The 22,653-nt window shown below is 43.3% G+C and overlaps 1 protein-coding gene across 2 annotated transcripts in view; it reads right to left on the bottom strand.

Moving 5' to 3' along the window:
• LOC311136152 (vasodilator-stimulated phosphoprotein-like) overlaps nucleotides 1–22,653 on the bottom strand; it is a 61,549-nt gene that overhangs the window by 17,979 nt on the left and 20,917 nt on the right. For both annotated transcript variants that reach the window (XM_084170241.1, XM_084170242.1), the window contains exons 2-4: nucleotides 13,074–13,245; nucleotides 5,274–5,454; nucleotides 4,718–4,784 (exon numbers count right to left, since the gene is read on the bottom strand). In XM_084170241.1, the coding sequence (XP_084026367.1) occupies nucleotides 4,718–4,784; nucleotides 5,274–5,454; nucleotides 13,074–13,245 (420 nt within the window). The remainder of the gene's footprint in view (nucleotides 1–4,717; nucleotides 4,785–5,273; nucleotides 5,455–13,073; nucleotides 13,246–22,653) is intronic.

The raw sequence follows: 22,653 nt of genomic DNA, 5'->3' as shown, positions 1-22,653 counted from the left end.
CCCTTTGTTGGCAATGACACAGGTCAAACGTTTTCTGTAAGTCTTCACAAGGTTTTCACACACTGTTGCTGGTATTTTGGCCCATTCCTCCATGCAGATCTCCTCTAGAGCAGTGATGTTTTGGGGCTGTCGCTGGGCAACACAGCCTTTCAACTCCCTCCAAAGATTTTCTATGGGGTTGAGATCTGGAGACTGGCTAGGCCACTCCAGGACCTTGAAATGCTTCTTACGAAGCCACTCCTTCGTTGTCCGGGCGGTGTGTTTGGGATCATTGTCATGCTGAAAGACCCAGCCATGTTTCATCTTCAATGCCCTTGCTGATGGAAGGAGGTTTTCACTCAAAATCTCACGATACATGGCCCCATTCATTCTTTCCTTTACACGGATCAGTCGTCCTGGTCCCTTTGCAGAAAAACAGCCCCAAAGCATGATGTTTCCACCCCCATGCTTCACAGTAGGTATGGTGTTCTTTGGATGCAACTCAGCATTCTTTGTCCTCCAAACACGACGAGTTGAGTTTTTACCAAAAAGTTATATTTTGGTTTCATCTGACCATATGACATTCTCCCAATCCTCTTCTGGATCATCCAAATGCACTCTAGCAAACTTCAGACGGGCCTGGACTTAAGCAGGGGGACACGTCTGGCACTGCAGGATTTGAGTCCCTGGCGGCGTAGTGTGTTACTGATGGTAGGCTTTGTTACTTTGGTCCCAGCTCTCTGCAGGTCATTCACTAGGTCCCCCCGTGTGGTTCTGGGATTTTTGCTCACCGTTCTTGTGATCATTTTGACCCCACGGGGTGAGATCTTGCGTGGAGCCCCAGATCGAGGGAGATTATCAGTGGTCTTGTATGTCTTCCATTTCCTAATAATTGCTCCCACAGTTGATTTCTTCAAACCAAGCTGCTTACCTATTGCAGATTCAGTCTTCCCAGCCTGGTGCAGGTCTACAATTTTGTTTCTGGTGTCCTTTAACAGCTCTTTGGTCTTGGCCATAGTGGAGTTTGGAGTGTGACTGTTTGAGGTTGTGGACAGGTGTCTTTTATACTGATAACAAGTTCAAACAGGTGCCATTAATACAGGTAACGAGTGGAGGACAGAGGAGCCTCTTAAAGAAGAAGTTACAGGTCTGTGAGAGCCAGATATCTTGCTTGTTTGTTGGTGACCAAATACTTATTTTCCACCATAATTTGCAAATAAATTCATTAAAAATCCTACAATGTTATTTTCTGGAGAAAAAAAATCTCAATTTGTCTGTCATAGTTGACGTGCACCTATGATGAAATTACAGGCCTCTCTCATCTTTTTAAGTGGGAGAACTTGCACAATTGGTGGCTGACTAAATACTTTTTTTCCCCACTGTAACTGAAAATGGTTGTTTAGCAATGATCAACAACCAATTTGACAGAGGTTGAAGAATTTTGAAAATAATAATGGGTAAATATTGTACAATCCAAGTGTGGAAAGCTCTTAGAGACTTACCCAGAAAGACACTGCTGTAATCGCTGCCAAAAGTGATTCTAACATGTATTGACTGGGGTGTGAATACTTATGTAAACAAGATATGTATGTATTTCATTTTCAATACATTTGCTAAGATTTCAAAAAACATGTTTTCACTTTGTCATTATGGGGGATCATTATGGGGTATTTCTAAAAACATGTTTTCACTTTGTCATTATGGGGTAATATTTAATCCATTTTGATTCAGGCTGTAACAACAAAATGTGGAATAAGTCAAGGGGTATGAATACTTTCTGAAGGCATGTTTATTCTATTCATTACATTCCTATCTGTAATGTTCAGAATTGTAGGCATGTGAACTGATTCGGATGGATTCCGTCTACAGTCTAGTCCAATATTCTGTACTTGTTGCTGGAAATCTAGGGGACAGCATATTAGAACGGTCTATCTATACTGAGCATTGTGAGAGTAAAAACGTTGTGAATACCATTTACCCTATCAAAATTACATAAGTATAGAGACTTATGCTTAAAATAGACAAATGATCTACTAACCAACAGTCAGATAGGCAATAGCCAAGTTTTTTTATTATTATTTTTATTTAACCTTTATTTAACCAGGTAAGCCAGTTGAGAACAAGTTCTCATTTACAACTGCGACCTGGCCAAGATAAAGCAAAGCAGTGCGATAAAAACAACAACACAGAGTTACATATGGGGTAAAACAAAACAAAGTCAAAAATACAACAGAAAATATATATACAGTGTGTGCAAATGTAGCAAGTTATGGAGGTAAGGCAATTAATAAGCTATAGTGCAAAATAATTACAATTAGTATTAACACTGGAATGATAGATGTGCAAGAGATTATGTGCAAATAGAGATACTGGGGTGCAAATGACCAAAATAAATAACAATATGGGGGATGAGGTAGTTGGGTGGGCTAATTTCAGATGGGCTGTGTACAGGTGCAGTGATCGGTAAGGTGCTCTGACAACTGATGCTTAAAGTTAGTGAGGGAGATAAGAGTCTCCAGCTTCAGAGATTTTTGCAGTTCGTTCCAGTCATTGGCAGCAGAGAACTGGAAGGAATGGCGGCCAAAGGAGGTGTTGGCTTTGGGGATGACCAGTGAGATATACCTGCTGGAGCGCATACTATGGGTGGGTGTTGCTATGGTGACCAATGAGTTAAGATAAGGAGGGGATTTGCCTACCAGTGATTTTTAGATGGCCTGGAGCCAGTGGGTTTGGCGCCGAATATGTAGTGAGGACCAGCCAACAAGAGCGTACAGGTCACAGTGGTGGGTAGTATATGGGGCTTTAGTGACAAAACGGATGGCACTGTGATAGACTATATCCAATTTGCTGAGTAGAGCGTTGGAGGCTATTTTGTAAATGACATCGCCGAAGTGAAGGATCGGTAGGATAGTCAGTTTTACGAGGGCGTGTTTGGCAGCAAGAGTGAAGGAGGCTTTGTTGTGAAATAGGAAGCCGATTCTAGATTTAACTTTGGATTGGAGATGCTTAATATGAGTCTGGAAGGAGAGTTTACAGTCTAACCAGACACCTAGGTATTTGTAGTTGTCCACATACTCTAGGTCAGACCCGTCGAGAGTAGTGATTCTAGTCGGGTGGACGGGTGCCAGCAGCGTTCGATTGAAGAGCATACATTTAGTTTTACTTGTGTTTAAGAGCAGTTGGAGGCTACGGAAGGAGTATTGTATGGCATTGAAGCTCGTTTGGAGGTTTGTTAACACAGTGTCCAATGAAGGGCCAGATGTATACAAAATGGTGTCGTCTGCGTAGAGGTGGATCTGAGCATCACCGGCAACAAGAGCGACATCATTGATATACACAGAGAAAAGAGTCGGCCGAAGAATTGAACCCTGTGGCACCCCCATAGAGACTGCCATAGGTCCAGACAACAGGCCCTCCGATTTGACACATTGAACTCTATCTGAGAAGTAGTTGGTGAACCAGGCGAGGCAGTCATTTGAGAAACCAACGCTATTTAGTCTGCCAATAAGAATGCAGTGGTTGACAGAGTCGAAAGCATTGGCCAGGTCGATGAAGACGGCTGCACAGTACTGTCTATTATCGATCGCGGTTATAATATCGTTTAGGACCTTGACCAGCTCGGAAACCGGATTGCATAGCGGAGAAGGTACGGTGTGATTCGAAATGGTCGGTGATCTGTTTGTTAACTTGGCTTTCAAAAACTTTCGAAAGGCAGGGCAGGATGGATATAGGTCTGTAACAGTTTGGATCTAGAGTGTCACCCCCTTTGAAAAGGGGGATGACCGCGGCAGCTTTCCAATCTTTGGGGATCTCAGACGTTACGAAAGAGTGATTGAACAGGCTAGTAATAGGGGTTGCGACAATTTCGGCGGCTAATTTTAGAAAGAAAGGGTCCAGATTGTCTAGGCCAGATGATTTGTAGGGGTCCAGATTTTGCAGCTCTTTCAGAACGCCAGCTATCTGAATTTGTGTGAAGGAGAAGCGGGGGGGGGCAAGTTGCAGCGGAGGGTCCAGAGCTGGTGACCGGTGTAGTGGTAGCCAGGTGGAAAGCATGGCCAGCCATAGCAAAATGCTGGCTAAAATTCTCGATTTATCGGTGGTGATAGTGTTTCCTAGCCTCAGTGCAGTGGGCAGCTGGGAGGAGGTGCTCTTATTCTCCATGGACTTTACAGTGTCCCAAAACTTTTTGGAGTTAGTGCTACAGGATGCAAATTTCTGTTTGAAAAAGCTAGCCTTTGCTTTCCTAACTGCTTGTGTATATTGGTTCCTAACTTCCCTGAAAAGTTGCGTATAGTGGGGGCTATTCGATACTAATGCAGTACGCCACAGGATGTTATTGTGCTGGTCAAGGGCAGTCAAGTATGAGGAGAACCAGGGGCTATATCTGTTCTTAGTTCTGAATTTTTTGAATGGGCATGCTTATTTAAGATTGAGAGGAAAGCACTTTTAAAGAACAACCAGGCATCCTCTACTGACGGAATGAGATCGATATCCATCCAGGATACCTGGGCCAGGTCAATTAGGAAGTCCTGCTCGCTAAAGTGTTTTAGGGAGCGTTTGACAGTGATGAGGGGTGGCTGTTTGACCGCGGACCCGTTACGGACCCGTTACGGACGCAGGCAATAACATATGGTCTAAAAACAACAACACTTTTCATCTCCCCTCTGCTGACAGAAAACAGACCATATGCCTCCAAATGCACCCCGCCCCCCCACAACTAAAATCATGTGAATGGTACCTCCTCTGTTGCTCCAGCTCCTCTGGGGAGGGTCCATTTTGCACAGGGCGGGGGAGAGAGGAGTAGCCTGAGGAGAGAAACAGACAAAGCGTGAGTAAGTGAATGTGTATTTTAGCAGTCCTGTTTAAATACTTTAAAAAATGCATCCTTCCCTTCTCCTTCTGACAATAACTAACACCATTAGATAGATTAAAGCTGGAATCCTTAATGGTTAAACTGCCAAGTCCATTTGCGATATTACCACAAAGAAGTTACTGCAAACAACTTTTTTTCTCTGACATCATTGCACACTCTATAGAACAGCAGAATATATAATGCAATTTGTTTTACCACGTTGTGCGACGCTCCGCTTTGTCAAACAAAACAAACACAATAACAACAGCAGTGGGGCGGACAATGGCGCTGTTTCCCCTACTGCAGATTAAATCTTTAAGCAATCCAAACAGATCACTGATTGCAGCAAGAAACAGAGGACAAAAGGAACCAGCACAAAGAGTACCATATTTTGCAAAAAAACAACAACAAAACATATTTTATTCTATATTATAGTTCCTACCCGAGTCAGCGAGTGCACTCAGCACCTCCAGGGCGTGCATCATGCCGTTGGCGAAGAGGGCGGCGTCCTCCTTGCTGCCGAAGTTCAGCCCCCACACCTGCCGGGCGTCCCGCCACTGGTGGAAATTGGGTGTAGCCTGGTTGTACTTCAGCCTCTTGTCGATTGGACAGTTGATCACCACCTGGGAGTGTCAAGCAGGAAGTAAAAAGGCAATGAGAAACTACGAGTGGAATGACAGTATGCGTTCATTGAGAGAATGTGTATGTGGAATATAGCATGTGTAGGTGAGTAAACACTGGAGCGGGAACCTAGATTTTCTTTATAGCTTTTGAATTTCAAAATCGTTCCCCTCACATCCCATTATGTTAATCTATTGCTATTTATTAGATTATACATGTTGGTGCAATACGTGTATAAATCCCCTCTCTGGAATCAGTGATGCGGAGGTCTTGTGCTACTAGTGTGGACCCTCCATTGCCCTTTCCAAAGCAACAGATCTTTTGAAAAAGATGCTACACTAGGGTAAGTTTAACTAAAGTAGCCTCTAAGTTAGCAGTGGTGTAAAGTAACTAAGTAAAACATCATTTGAAGTACTACTTAAGTAGTTTTTTGGGGTATCTGTACTTTACTATTTGTATTTTTTAACTCCACTACATTTCTACAGAAAATATATACTTTTTACTCACATACATTTTCCCTATTAAAGCATCTTTACTTTTACTCAAGTATGACAATGGAGTACTTTTTCCACCACTGTAGGCTAGGCTATGCTAGGGCTCTCTAGTGCTAGTGTGGTTCTTCCACTACCCTAGTGTGAGAGGTAGTCGTTAGTTCGAGAGAAGAGGTAGTGGCACACAGTAAACGGAAGCGAGAAAGAGGAAGACAGCTGACACATAAAGCCCCAACAATACTAATGAGACATGTTCACAGTCTGCAGCAACAGACAAAGGACAAAGCCTAACCCCTAATCTCTGAGTGTGACAGAGCAAGGAAACGCACAGGGGACTGGTTCCCATCAATGGAGGCTCCTCAGAGGAGGAAGGGGAGGACCGTCCTCCTCAGTGAATTTCATAAAAATAAAAATGGTAAAACATTGAAAATGTTAATCTTTTTAGATAAAACTATGCTAAATATATTCACGTCACCAAATAATTGATTAATACACTGTTTTGCAATAAAGGTCTACAGTAGCCTCAGCAGCACTCTGTAGGGTACCACTATGGTGTAGCCAGAGGACAGCTAGCTTCCTTCCTCCTTTTGGTACATTGACTTCAATACAAAACCTAGGAGGCTCATGGTTCTCGCCCCCTTCCATAGACTTACACAGTAATTATGACAACTTCCGGAGGACTTCCTCCAACCTATCAGAGCTCTTGCAGCATGGACTGACATGTCCACCCAATCAAAGGATCAGAGAATTAATCTAGTACTGAAAGCATAAGCTACAGCTAGCTAGCTAGCACTGCAGTGCATAAAAGGTGAGTAGTTGACTCAAAGAGAGAGAAAGACAGAACAGTTTAACAAATTAATTTCTTCCAAAATTAAGGAGAAGCAAGAGAGAAAGTAATTTTTTTTCACTTTCAGTTTCACTTAGCTAGCGAATGCAGCTAGCTAGTTTAGCCTAATGAAACACCCTGCTCAAACAGAGGGATGCTATGTTAGCTAGCTGGCTATGACTTTCCAACACAACACTGGAACTCTTCCAAGTCAAGGTAAGCTTTTGGTTTTACTAATTTATTGCCACCGGGGCCCGCCGGTCTAACTGCTTACTGACTATACACTGTAACGTTCCTGCATGATTGTAGCGGGTTTACTAACGCATTAGTTATATTAGCTATGTTGACTAGGATGTTACTTTAGCTAATATGGGGACAACGATGTAGGCTGTGTGTAGTGGTTATGACATGGTTTGGCTTGGAAAGTATTTTTTCGCCTGGTCACATACATCTGATGTGTTGTTCATTGAAGTCCACAAACGAAGGGAAAATGTAAGAGGAGGAGAGCGCAGAGGCGAGAAGGAATACAACGTGGCTGCTATGAAAGTGATCTATGTTTATGCGTGATCAGGGGTGTATTCATTCCGCCGATTCTGTTGAAAAACATTTCTTAAAACGGAAGTAAACGTGTCACTGTCTGTCCATGTGTCATTGTGTGTCATCTAAAAAAATGTATCTCCACCTGTGTGCACCTATGCTGTAAACGTTCATTCATAGGCTCGGTTGTAGCAACCTCATGATGGGTATAGGGAAAATCCGAGTATCATGTAGTAGCCTAAATTTATCGATGTTACATTGAACTGGGAGAATGGAATATGAATGACAGTCATCCAACATGCTGTAATAGAAATAAGGCCATGCTCATGAAAAAAAAGAATAAACGGCACTGACCGCCACTGGTTCCTATATGGTGCACCCACGTACTAACACTCACAAGATTTACAGATCAGTCAGTCTAAAATTGTTCAAGCCAGTCAGTTTGACTGTACAAAGAGGTCCCAGAAGGAAAATGTTTACCATCCAAGCCCAGCATTGTTCTCTACACAGTATACAGTGCCTTGGGAAAGTATTCAGACCCCTTGACATTTTCTACATTGTTACATTACAGCCTTATTCTAAAATTGATTAAAATGTTTTTTCCCCCTCATCAATCTAAACACAATACCCCATAATGATAAAGCAAAAACAGGTTTGTAGAAATGTTTGCTAATTTATTTAAAAAAATATATATAAATATCACATTTACATAAGAATTCAGACCCTTTACTCAGTACTTTGTTGAAGCACCTTTGGCAGTGATTACAGCATTGAGTCTTCTTTGGTATGACGCTTCAAGCTTGGCACACCTGTATTTGGGGAGTTTCTCCCATTCTTCTCTGCAGATCCTCTCAAGCTCCATCAGGTTGGATGGGGAGCGTCGCTGCACAGCTATTTACAGGTCTCTCCAGAGATGTTCGATCGGGTTCAAGTCCGGGCTCTGGCTGGGCCACTCAAGGACATTCAGAGACTTGTCCCGAAGCCACCCCTGCATTGTCTTGTTTTTGTGCTTAGGGTCGTTGTCCTGTTGGAAGGTGAACCTTCATCCTAGTCTGAGGTCCTAAGCTCTCTGGAGCAGGGTTTCATCAAGGATCTCTGTACTTTGCTCCGTTCATCTTTGCCTCGATCCTGACTAGTCTCCCAGTACCTTCCCATGAAAAACATCCCCACAGCATGATGCTGCCACCACCATGCTTCACCGTAGGGATGGTGCCAGGTTTCCTCAAGACGTGAAGCTTGGCATTCAGGCCAAAGAGTTCAATCTTGGTTCCCTCAGACCAGAGAATCTTGTTTCTCATGGTCAGAGTCTTTAGGTGCCTTTTGGCAAACTCCAAGCGGGCTGTCATGTGCCTTTTACAGAGGAATGGCTTCTGTCAGGCCACTCTACCAAAAAGGCCTGATTGGTGGAGTGCTGCAGAGATGGTTGTCCTTCTGGAAGGTTCTCCCATCTCCACAGAGGAACTCTAGAGCTCTGTCAGAGTGACCATCAGGTTCTTGGTCACCTCCCTGACCTAGGCCCTTCTCCCCCGATTGCTCATGTTGACCGGGCGGCCAGCTCTAGGAAGAGTCTTGGTGGTTCTAAACTTCTTCCATTTAAGAATGATGGAGGCCACTGTGTTCTTGGGGACCTTTAATGCTGCAGATATTTTTTGGTACCTTTCCCCAGATCTGTGCCTCGACACAATCCTGTCTCGAAGCTCTACGGACAATTCCTTCGACCTCATGGCTTGGTTTTTGCTCTGACATGCACTGTCAACTGTGGGACCTTATATAGACAGGTGTGTGCCTTTCCAAATCATGTCCAATCAATTGAATTTACCACAGGTGGACTCCAAGTTGTAGAAACATCTCAAGGATGATCAATGGAAACAGGATGCATCTGAGCTCAATTTCGAGTCTCATAGCAAAGTGTCTGAATACTTATGTAAATAAGTTATTTCTGTTTTTATAAATGAGCTAAAAGAAAATCTAAAAACCTGTTTTCGCTTTGTCATTATGGGGTATTGTGTGTAGATTGCTGAGCATTTGTATTTATTTATTCTAAAATTGATTAAGGTTGTAATTTAATTTTTCTTGGATAAAGTCAAGGAGTCTGAATACTTTACGAATGCACTATATATACACACACACACACACACACACACACACACACACACACATATAAACTCAGCAAAAAAAGAAACTTCCTCTCACTGTCAACTGCGTTTATTTTCAGCAAACTTAACATGTGTAAATATTTGTATGAACATAAGATTCAACAACAGACATAAACTGAACAAGTTCCACAGACATGTGACTAACAGAAATTGAATAATGTGTCCCTTAACAAAGGGGGGGGGGGGGGGTCAAAATCAAAAGTAACAGTCAGTAATCACAAGTAACAGTCAGTATCTGGTGTGGCCACCAGCTGCATTAAGTACTGCAGTGCATCTCCTCCTCATGGACTGCACCAGATTTTCCAGTTCTTGCTGTGAGATGTTACCCCACTCTTCCACCAAGGCACCTGCAAGTTCCCGGACATTTCTGGGTGGAATGGCCCTAGCCCTCACCCTCCGATCCAACAGGTCCCAGACGTGCTCAATGGGATTGAGATCCGGGCTCTTCGCTGGCCATGGCAGAACACTGACATTCCTGTCTTGCAGGAAATCACGCACAGAACGAGCAGTATGGCTGGTGGCATTATCATGCTGGAGGGTCATATCAGGATGAGCCTACAGGAAGGGTACCACATGAGGGAGGAGGATGTCTCCCCTGTAACGCACAGTGTTGCGATTGCCTGCAATGACAACAAGCTCAGAACGATGATGCTGTGACATACCGCCCCAGACCATGACGGACCCTCCTCCTCCAAATCGATCCCGCTCCAGAGTACAGGCTCATTCCTTCGACGATAAACGCGAATCCGACCATCACCCCTGGTGAGACAAAACCGCGACTCGTCAGTGAAGAGCACTTTTTGCAAGTCCTGTCTGGTCCAGCGACGGTGGGTTTGTGCCCATAGGCGACGTTGTTACCGGTGATGTCTGGTGAGGACCTGCCTTACAACAGGCCTACAAGCCCTCAGTCCAGCCTCTCTCAGCCTATTGCGGACTGTCTGAGCACTGATGGAGGGATTGTGCGTTCCTGGTGTAACTCAGGCAGTTGTTGTTTCCATCCTGTACCTGTCCCGCAAGTGTGATGTTCGGATGTACCGATCCTGTGCAGGTGTTGTTACACGTGGTCTGCCACTGCGAGGACGATCAGCTGTCCATCCTGTCTCCCTGTAGCGCTGTCTTAGGCATCTCACAAAACAGACATTGCAATTTATTGCCCTGGCCACATCTGCAGTCCTCATGGCTCCTTGTAGCATGCCTAAGGCACGTTCACGCAGATGAGCAGGAACCCTGGGCATCTTTCTTTTGGTGTTTTCCAGAGTCAGTAGAAAGGCCTCTTTAGTGTCCTAAGTTTTCATAACTGTGACCTTAATTGCCTACCGTCTGTAAGCTGTTAGTGTCTTAACGACCGTTCCACAGGTGCATGATCATTAATTGTTTATGGTTCATTGAACAAGCATTGGAAACAGTGTTTAAACCCTTTACAATGAAGATCTGTGAAGATTTTTGGATTTTTACAAATTATCTTCCAGTCAAAAGTTAGGACACACCTACTCATTCAAGGGTTTTTCTTTATTTTATTTTTTACAATTTTCTACATTGTAGAATAATACTGAAGACATCAAACTATGAAATAACACATATCGAATCATGTAGTAACCAAGTGTTAAACAAATGAAAATATATTTGAGATTTGAGATTCTTCAAAGTAGCCACCCTTTGCTTTGATGACTGTTTTGCACACTCTTGGCATTCTCTCAACCAGCTTCATGAGGTAGCATTTCATTTAACAGGTATGCCTTGTTTAAAGTTAATTTGTGGAATTTCTTTCCTTCTTAATGCGTTTGAGCCAATCAGTTGTGTTGTGACAAGGTAGGGGTGGTATACAGAAGATAGCCATATTTGGTAAAAGACCAAGTCCATATTATGGCAAGAACAGCTCAAATAAGCAAAGAGACTTTACTTTAAGACATGAAGGTCAGTCAATCTGGAAAATGTCAAGAACTTTGAAAGTTTTCAAGTGCAGTCACAAAAACCATCAAGCGCTATGATGAAACTGGCTCTCATGAGGACCGCCACAGGAATGGAAGACCCACAGTTACCTCTGCTGCAGTTCATTAGAGTTACCAGCCTCAGAAATTGGAGCCCAAATAAATGCTTCACAGAGTTCAAGTAACAGACACATCTCAACATCAACTGTTCAGAGGAGACTGTGTGAATCAGGCCTTCATGGTCGACTGTTGCAAAGAAACCACTACTAAAGGACACCAATAATAAGAAGAGCAATGGACATTAGACCGGTGGAAATTTGTCCTTTGGTCTGGAGTCTAAATTGGAGATTTTTGGATCCAACCGCCGTGTCTTTGTGAGATGCGGTGTGGGTGAACGGATGATCTCCGCATGTGTATTTCCCACCGTAAAGCATGGAGGAGGTGGTGTTACGGTGTGGGGTTGCTTTGCTGGTGACACTGTCTGTGATTTATTTAGAATTTTAACCAGCATGGCTACCACAGCATTCTGCAGCGATTCGCCATCCCATCTGGTTTGGACAGGACAATGACCCAACACACCTCCAGGCTGTGTAAGGGCTATTTTACCAAGAAGGCGAGTGATGGAGTGCTGCATCAGATCACCAAATTGAGATGGTTTGGGATGAGTCGGACCGCAGAGTGAAGGAAAATCAGCCAACAAGTGCTCAGCATATGTGGGAACTCCTTCAAGACTGTTGGAAAAGCATTCCAGGTGAAGCTGGTTGATAGAATGCCAAGAGTGTGCAAAGCTGTCATCAAGGCAAAGGGTGGGTATTTGAAGAATCTCAAACACTTTTTTGGCTACTACATGATTCCATATGTGTTATTTCATAGTTTTGATGTCTTCACTATTATTCTACAATGTAGAATAGTAAAAATAAAGAAAAACTCTTCTTGAATTAGTAGGTGTTCTAAAAGTTATGACCGGTAGTGTGTATATATGCACATTTCGGACCCAGGTCCACCCATTGGGGAGCCAGGCCCAGCCAATCAGAATGAGTTTTTCCCCACAAAAGGGCTTTATTACAGAGATAAATACTCCCCCCTCCCCCTCTTCAAACGATCTCGCAGGTGAAGAAGCCGGATGTGGAGGTCCTGGGCTGACGTGGTTACACGTGGTGTGCGATTGTGAGGCTGGTTGGATGTACTGCCAAATTCTCTAAAACAACATTGGAGGCGGCTTATGGAAGATAAATTAACATTCAATTCTCTGGCAACTGCTCTTGTGGACATTCCTGCAGTCAGCATGCCAATTGCATGCTCCCTCAAAACTTGAGACATCTGTGGCATTGTGTGGTGTGACAAAACTGCACATTTTAGAGTGGCCTTTTCTTGTCCCCAGCACAAGATGCACCTGTGTAATGATCATGCTGTTTAATCAGCTTCTTGATATGACACACCTGTCAGGTGGATGGATTATCTTGGCAAAGAAGAAATGCTCACTAACAGGGATGTAAACAAATTTCTGCACAACATTTTAGAGAAATGAGCTTTTTGTGCGTACGAAAATTTCTAGGATACTTTATTTCAGCTAATGAAAAATGGGACCAACAATAAATGTTGCGTTAATATTTTGCTCCAACGATCATCAGACAGTGCGTCTTAGGAATGTATTTGTTCATGGTGTGTGTATACACTAGTTACCTGCTGGTCAGCCTGCATCTTGCGTCCCACTACTCGGAATGTGTTGGCTACGGGGTTGTGGTAGATCTGGACCCTGCTGAAGGCCTGGCCCCCCTCGCCCGCCGGCACCCAGCGCTTGTTACCATCATCATACAGCATGACCGTGGCCCGCGCCTGGCAGATACTGGACTCACTGAGAGAGAGAGGACAGAGAAAGAGAGAAACAGGGAGAGTGAGGAGGGCAAGAAAAGAGGGTCCGGGAAGTTCAAAAGAGATGGGGTAGTGGGAAAAGGAGAAGAGAGTTAATTCAGTCATCTCAAACAGGGAATTAACACTAACAAGATAACCCATTACTCCATGAGGAGTGCAGTGCACAACTGTGGACATTGCTTTGTTGTTCATGTTGCTTTATGGCACAAGAGCAAGATCAGGAACTTCAAGATGGCTAAAAGAGATATTCATTACACAAAGCAATGTTTTAAAATAGAGATATGTTCACGTCTGCCTTTTTAGCACGCTATTCTACGAAAAGAGTGACCAGCAGTAACATGTCACCCAAATAACTGAAGTTGAGTGAAATTAGTAGCGGGATGAGCTCAAGTCAAATGCGACACCACTAGGGCTGTTACAGTGACCGTATTACCGGCACAGACAGTCACGAGTCATGGCCGCAGTCAAATTCCACGTGACCATTGAGTCACTGTAACTAGGCTTCTCCAAAACTGCTGGTCATTAGTATTGACCAAACTTGCTAACGGCCAGTCGCTAATGGCCTGGTACTCAGTGCTCTATTGTCCTTCTAATCACTCTGATATCAATTCAAATGTAATCGAAAATCAAAACAAACACTTCATGAGAGCCCTGGCATTCAGCATTTGAGCGGAATAGGACCACCTGTTGCGCAGCTAGAGCCAGCTCCTCATAGCTGGTTGCCCATGTTGCGCAACATTTATAGTCCTCTATAGACTATTTAATTACGTGACAAAACAGAGTTTTAATGGCCTCTATTAAAAAGAGGAGGATCCCATCAGCTTTCTATAGGCTAGGCCTACTATAGTTATTTATAAACTTTCCTAATATTAAGCACATTGCTTCGCTTTACAACCGGAGTAGCCTATCTGGCTGGCATGAAAATGAACCGCGGGAAAAGCGTCATCCATTCGCTATTCAAGTGCATACGAATGACATGTCTTCACCCCCCCTCAGATCCTCAAAAAGTTATACAGCTGCACCATCGAGAGCATCCTGACTGGTTGCATCACTACCTGGTATGGCAACTGCTCGGCCTCCGACCGCAAGGCACTACAAAGGGTAGTGCGTACGGCCCAGTATATCACCTGCCATCCAGGACCTCTATACCAGGCGGTGTCAGAGGAAGGCCCTAAAAATGGTCAAAGACTCCGACCACCCTAGTCATAGACTGTTCTCTCTGCTACCGCACAGCAAGCGGTACCGGAGCACCAAGTCTAGGTCCAAAAGGCTTCTTAACAGATTCTACCCCCAAGCCATAAGACTCCTGAACTGCTAATCAAATGGCTACCTGGACTACTTGCACTGCCCCCCCACCCACCCCCTCTTTTACGCTGCTGCCACTCTCTGTTTATTATCTATGCATAGTCACTTTAACTCTACCCACATGTACATATTACCTCATTTACCTCAACCAACCTGTGCCCCCGCACATTGACTCTGTACCGGTACCCCCTGTATATAGCCTTATTTTTTACTTAACACTTATTTTTCTTAAAACTGCATTGTTGGTTAAGGGCTTATAAGTGAGCATTTCACTGTAAGGTCTACACCTGTTGTATTCGGTGAATGTGACAAATACAATTTGATTTGATTTGATTCTTGATACACACTGAAAACTGTTGAGCGTGAAAAATCCAGCAGCATTGCTGTTCTTGACACAAACCGGTGCGCCTGGCACCTACTACCATAGCCCGTTCAAAAGGCACTTAAATATTTTGGCTTGCCCCTTCACCCTCTGAATGGCACACATACACAATCCATGTCTCAATTGTCTCAAGGCTTAACAATACTTTAATCTCCTCCCCTTCCTCTACACTGATTGAAGTGGATTTAACAGGTGACATCAATAAGGGATCATAACTTTCACCTGGATTCACCTGGTTAGTCTATGTCATGGAAAGAGCAGGTGTTCCTAATGTTATGTATACTCAGTGTATTTATTTATTATATGTAAAGACAAGATTAAATTGAGAATAGTCTGATGAGTGAGAATATTATCACTTGTGAATGATGGCCAGCGTAGCCTAGCCCATAGGCCTAAATGTTTTGATAAGGTTTGTATTAAAACTAAAGTGGGCAATTAACTCTAAGCGTAATCTATAGGCCTAGGACCCCTGGAAAAGGGTTAGAGAGCCCATAGCCTACGAGCCCTTAATTTGCGGCTTGCGGTGATTTTCCTATTTTCCATTCATAATACATAACAATGATACAATTTCAATTCAATGTGTTTAATGCAGGCCTGAATCACTTCATTGAATATATCTATTGTTCCCTGGACGTCAGATAGATGGCAGTATAGCGCAGCTGATGAACAGAAAGGCCAAAATAGAACGTTTGCCGAAATAGAACGCAACTGCTCAGCTACAGCGACCGACAAATATCAGTTTGCTACTAGCTAATTTTGCAGTCTGGTCGACATGGATCGATTTATTGTAAAAAAGAAAGGTAAATCTATTAACATGAAAATGAGGGGGAAGAGCTGGAGAACAACGTGACAGCTATGAACAAACAACCACCAGGGAACCAGGAAAATCAGGAAGATGGCGGCGGGGAAATGCAGCTAGCTAACGTAGCTAACGTGGCTCCAGTGGCTAAGAGAAGGATAAGGTTGATTCAAGAAGAACACAAAGTTCCAAGAGAAATGGACAGACAAGTATTTTTTTGTACTGCATGATGGGACTAGCTCACTTTGTGTTATTTGCAAGAAGGCAGTCAATTGTTTTAAATAAGCAAATTTCCAGTCACACCATGCCCATTTTGACAAAACATATCCGCCACAAAGCAACCTCAGAAACAACAAAATAGCGCAACGCAAAGGACAGCTCAAAGGACAACAACAAATGATGGACAGATCTAGCACTGTTGCAGAGAAAACGACAGAGGCATCATATGAGATTGCTTAGATACTTGTGAGAAGCAAGAAGGCCTTCACAGATGCGGAGATTGTCAAATCATGTATTTTGGCCTCAGACGAAATATTGTATGCAGATTTCACAAACAAGGAATCTATTTCAAAGCAAATTAAGGGACTGCAACTCTTAGACTTGACCATAACAAGACGCATAGAAGACATCGGCGAGGACATTGGTAAGCAACTGATTACTGACATATCCGTGGCGCCGTGTTTTAGTATTACGCTTAACGAAAGCACTAATGTAAGTGACATTGCCCAATTATGTGTTTGGGTCCGCTTCCCTCAAAACGAGTCGTTCAGAGAGGAACTTTTATGTTTACTGCCCCTTCAGGGACAAACATGAGGAGAGGATATTCTGAAAGCCCTTGTTACATTTTTTGCTGATAATAATATTGACTGGTCAAATCTGGCATATGTGTGCACTGACGGCGCCTCAAAGATGCGAGGGAAGGAGAAGGGACTCATAGGCCTGATGAGAAAGACAGGATATTCCCGAATTTGTTACGTTTCATTGTATCATTCATCAGGAAGCACTTGTGGCTAAACTCAAAGACTGTGACTTACAGAATGTGATGCAGCATGTCGTGCACGTGGTGAACATTATTATTGCGAGGGTACTGAATCACAGGCAATTCCGCAAGTAGTTGGAGGAATACCAGACAGAATACGGCGACTTGATATTTCACAATGAGGTGAGATGGCTGTCTTGTGGCAGAGTTTTGGAAATATTTCTCTCTCTCCTCCCTCAAATCTGTGAATTTGTTGCAAGCAAGGGGAGAGTGGAGCCAGAGCTGGATGATCCACAGTGGATATTAAAGCTGGCTTTTTTAACTGACATCACCTGCCACCTGAACACGGTGAATCTCCAGCTCCAAGGGAACGCTAAAACGTCGGGCAAAACGCTGCGTGTGCTCACAGCATTTCAAAATAAAATTCATACCTGACAGACAGTTTGTTCATTTCCCAAAACTCAGAGCAGTCCCCACATCCAACCCAGACATACTGCAACATTTTATCTATGATGCATTTGTGCGTGTGTTGGTAGAGTTGGAGTTTGAGTCAAGATTCAAGGATATCATGGAGTACAAGGAGTTTTTCAACTTAATTGAGAACCCCTTTCATCTCTGACCCCAGTCAACACAGCCCTCTGTCCTGACCGTGCTGGATTAGAGAGTGAGATAGCCAAGCTGCAGGCAAATGACACATTGCAAGGTGAACTAAGATCATGTTACCCATTTCTGGAGCCTTGTGTCAGACACAGAGTATCCACTTCTGAAGCAGTGTGTGCAAAAGGTGACATTTTTTGTCAGCACTTATTCGTGTGAAGCAACATTTTCAACAATGAACATTGTGAAACAAAAACAGAGAAACAGACTGACCAATGCACACCTGGATTGCCTCACAAGGATAGCAACAACAGACTATACATTTAGAATGAATTCAGTCAAGGAGCAGAAGGGACATTTTCGCTCATCCAACTACTGAGGTAACCCTTAATATGGGTCTTATACATGCGATGTAGCCTATTTGATGTGTGGATGTATATATTTGTGATGTGCTGTACATCAAATCAATTGCATGTGCTCTATTGCTCTGAATTTGCTCTCAATTGATAATATTGGAAGAAAAAGTACAACAAATTAAAGATCTGTGCGGCCCTCTGAATGATTGTCTCAACCCAAAGTGGCCCCCTTACAAAAAAGTGAGTAACACTGGCCTACAGAGTGAAACTTGTTCTTATAAGCCCAGTCATTGCACAATCGCGTGTGAAAACAGAGTTTTGACTAGCCACTATTTAAAAGAGGATCCCAGCTTTTTAGTGCTGCTATATTTATTATTTGAGTGCACAAAAAAATTATTCCACACATACTGTTTATTAGTAGGCTATATGTAAAGACCAGATTAAAGTGAGAAATATTATCAAATGCTTGTCAAATTGTGAATGAGACAGCCTGCACAAGAAACAGAGCAGAGCACATGCCTTTCATGCAACTTTTTTCAAATCATCATTAGAGTTGCATCATGCAGCCTTAGAACCCTAAGGTTTGTATCACAACTAAAGTTGCAACTAAATTAAGCATATAGGAGGACCTCTCAAATTATCACTTTGTTAACAGCTCAACACTGTATGTGAGGACTCCCTTGGAAATCGTTTGGGAAAAATATCCAAACACTGCATTCCACAGTAAGAACCTCATACCAACGGTCAAGCATGGTGGTGGTTGTGTGATAGTTTGGGGATGCTTTGCTGCCTTGGGACCTGAACAACTTGCTTTAATAGAAGGAACCATTAATTCTGCTCTGTATCCGAGAATTCTACAGGAGAATGTCAGGCCATCCGTCTGTGAGCTGAAGCTGAAGCGCAGCTGGGTCATGCAGCAAGACAATGATCCAAAACACACAATCAAGTCTACATGAAAATGGCTAAAAGGCAACAAATTTGAAGTTTTGGAATGGCTTAGTCAAAGTCCAGACCCAATCCTAATTGAGATGTTGTGGCAGGACTTCAAATGAGAAGTTCATGCTTGAAAACTCACAAATGTCACTGAGTTAAAGCAGTTCTGCATGCAAGAGTGGGCCAAAGTTCCTCCACAGCGATGTGAGAGACTGATCAACAACTACAGGAAGCATTTGGTTGCAGTCATTGCAGCTAAAGGTGGCACAACCAGTTATTGAGTGTATGTGGGCAATTACTTTTTCAAATACAAAAAAGTATCATTATTTTTTATTTTTTTGTAAACTCAGGTTCCCTTTATCTAATATTAGGTTTTGGTTGAAGATCTGGTAACATTCAGTATCAAAAATATGCAAAAATAGAGAATAATCCGAAAGGGGGCAAATACTTTTTCACGGCAATGCATTCAGAAAGTATTCAGACCCCTTGACCCCCCCCCCCCGATGCTGCCACCACCATGCTTCACCGTAGGGATGGTGCCAGGTTTCCTCCAGACGTGACGCTTGGCATTCAGGCCAAAGAATTCAATCTTGGTTTCATCAGACCAGAGAATCTTTCTCTTTCTCATGGCCTGAGTGTCTTTAGGTACCTTTTGGCAAACTCCAAGCAGGCTGTCATGAGCCTTTTTGTCACGGTTTCTGCCGAGGCTGCTCCTTCTCCTTGTTCGGGCAGGCTTCGGCGGTCGTCGTCCCCGGAGTACTAGCTGCCACCGTTCGTGTTTTCTGTGTTCGTTTGGTTTGGTCTGTTTTGTACACCTGTTTCTCATTTTGTCTTGATTATGTGTCCTTTAAGTTCTCGTTGTTTCTGTCTTGTGGTTGTGTGTAGTTGTTCGTTGTCAGCAGGTGTTTCTACGTCTAGTTTGTGCTAATTTTTCTAGTGAGAGTCCGCACTATTGTGCGTGTTTGTAATTACGCTTAGTGCGTTATTTTTCTTGTGCCTCCGGCTCTGTTTATAGCCGTTCATTCTGTGGACTCTATTAAAGTATTTTGGACTACTTCTGCATCCTGCATCTGATTCCCACACCACCCCTACGCCAGCTCTGACACTTTTACTGAGGAGTGGCTTCCGTCTGGCCACTCTAACATAAAGGCCTGATTGGCGGAGTGCTGCAGAGATGGATGTCCTTCTGGAAGGTTCTCCCATCTCCACAGAGGAACTCTGGAGCTCTGTCAGAGTGACCATCGGGTTCTTGGTCACCTCCCTGACCAAGGCCCTTCTCCCCCGATTGCTCAGTTTGGCCGGGCGGCCAGCTCTAGGAAGAGTCTTGGTGGTTCCAAACTTCTTCCATTTAAGAATGATGGAGGGCACTGTGTTCTTGGGGACCTTCAATGCTGCAGAATTTTTTTGGTATTCTTCCCCAGATCTGTGCCTCGACACAATCCTGTCTCGGAGCTCTACGGACAATTCCTTCGACCTCATGGCTTGGTTTTTGCTCTGACATGCACTGTCAACTGTGGGACCTTACATAGACAGGTGTGTGCTTTTCCAAATCATGTCCAATCAATTGAATTTACCACAGTTGGACTCCAATCAATTTGTAGAAACATCTCAAGGATGATCAATGGAAACAGGATGCACCTGAGCTCAATTCCGAGTCTCATAGCAAAGGGTCTGAATACTTATGTAAATACGGTATTTCTGTGTTTTATTTTTAATACATTTGCTAAAAGAATCTAAAAACCTGTTTTTGCTTTGTCATTATGGGGTATTGTGTGTAGATTGATGAGGAAGAACATTTATTTAATCAATTTTAGAATAAGGCTGTAATGTAACAAAATATGGAAAAAGTCAAGGGGTCTGAATACTTTCCGAATGCACTGTATGCATGTATGTATGTATGTATGTATGCACTGTATATACACACACACACGTATATATATTTATATTCCAGTCTGACATTCCTCGTTCTGATATTTTCTGGATTGTGGGTATTTTATAAATGGTATTTTATTGCTAGGTATTACTGCACTGTTGGAGCTAGAATCACAAGCATTTTCGATTTTATTTAATTCAAAAGGGTCACATGCGACATTGCCATGGTAACGCTTGAGACGGTAAGTCTCAGCTGCTTCCGCTTCCTCATCCTCTGCGGTGTGTCAGTGGTGTGAGAAGTGAAACAATCTCAGAGTTCCTTACCCGGGGCATCTGAGCCCTGACGACTTCCTGCTCTCACAAACTGCTGCCTAATATGGCTGGCTAAGTGCCCTTGGCTTGCACACACACACACACACACACACACACACACACACAAGGGTGCAGGCGTAACATGCACGCGTCGCACGGACACACAAACATACGCCACAAATAAATCACACACATAAAAAGCATGTAAATGGACACACACATAAGAGGTGTTATCCCAAGGTTTTGGGATAAAATCTTGTACGCATTTAAATCCACCTCAATTAGGCAGAGAGCCTTTCTGTTGTCTTCCACTCTACATTATCTGACAAGCTTTTTTTTTTACAGTGATCAAAAACAAATCATGACATAAACCCATATTCTGCCATGTTCTTTAACGAAAATTCATGACATGACTGCATAACTGTTTCGGAGACACCCTTTTGCCTAAAAGGCTACCTGAAAAACAAAAAGGTGACACGAGTATGCAACTGTAATACACAGTCAGATATGAAAGGGTTGAAGACTAGAAGCAGTATTTGATGCTCAGATCTGCCTATAGTGTGTGTGTCTGCCTCTACTCACCCCATTTTCCCTCTCTTCACCAACTCTTACTCTAGCACAATTCCTCCTTCTGTTTCTTTATCACTTTCAATTGCTTTCTGCACCCACTCTCTTTCTCGGTCACCCCTCCCCACATCCGTCTATATCTCTACATTGTTTCACAGTAACCACCTCAGCCTACGTCTCTCTCAGTTCCTAGATGTTATAATTTTTTTCACTCCCACTCTGTTGTCAGTTTTCCCCCTCCATTTGAAATGTTCACACCTCCCCCTTTCTCCTTTCACTCCCTTCACTCTCACCTTTCCCAACTTTTCCCTCTCCCTCTTCACTGCGATTTCCCTCTCGCTCTTTGTTTCTAGGAGTTGAGCCTTATCTAGGGTTGAGTTTGTATACAGAACCCATGGTGCCTTCGGACTGTGTTCTTTCACTGCAGTCCAGACTCTCTGTGTGTGTGTGTGTGTGTGTGTGTGTGTGTGTGTGTGTGCACAGTAAAAATGACAGAGTTAATTTAACTCTAATTTAAGAAAATGTCACTTTGCCACATATCATTTGGTCCCAGTCTAAAGAGTAAAACATACTCTGGAAACAGTTATTTTTTCAGAGTTGTATATGCTCAATTTAGTGTTGATATTTAACTCAGTCAAAAACAATCAATATGCATAACTCCAGTAGAGTCAATGTAACTTATTTTTACTCTGATTTCAACTCTCTGTTATTTACTGTGTGTGTCCAGCCCTGCAGCAGTGACAACAAACACAGGTCATACACACCCTCATTTTGATACACACACGTAATTGGAAAAATCCATATACAGTAGTGGAGCCACATGTGTCTAAAAACAGCGGCAAGTGTGTTTAGGGCTTACTTTCAGTTCTCTCAAAGTACTGTTCTCTAACCCTAAACCAGAGAGCCTGACGGAACTAGTGTGTTGACTTGACCTAAGAGTATTGAAAGATTAAGCGTTCTGTTCAGCACATGTCCAAGGCCAATTGTCCTGTATGGGGAACTGCTACTGAGTGAAGTCATAATCTTATCATCCCTTTCACATGCTCTGTGTTTGTGTCTAGGCTTAGACAGGAAGTACACACACTCAAAAAAAACAGAAAGACACAGAGAGAGCTACAGACAGTCAGACAGACACTAGTTGACAGACAGATGGAGAGAGACAGACATTGCTGGATGGTGGTAGAGGTGGGGCAATAATTGATGGAGCGACCAGAGTGAGACTTGATCACTGGAGTGTAGACAGACATGGGGGTTCTTTCGTTTGGGAAAAAGACTGTCCTCGGTCCTCC

The sequence above is a fragment of the Coregonus lavaretus genome, assembly GCF_964263955.1.
Source record: "Coregonus lavaretus genome assembly, chromosome: 10".
NCBI classification, from domain to species: Eukaryota; Metazoa; Chordata; class Actinopteri; order Salmoniformes; family Salmonidae; genus Coregonus; species Coregonus lavaretus.
The sequence above is the reverse complement of the archived record's forward strand: the minus strand, read 5'-3'. Positions and strand labels throughout refer to the sequence as shown.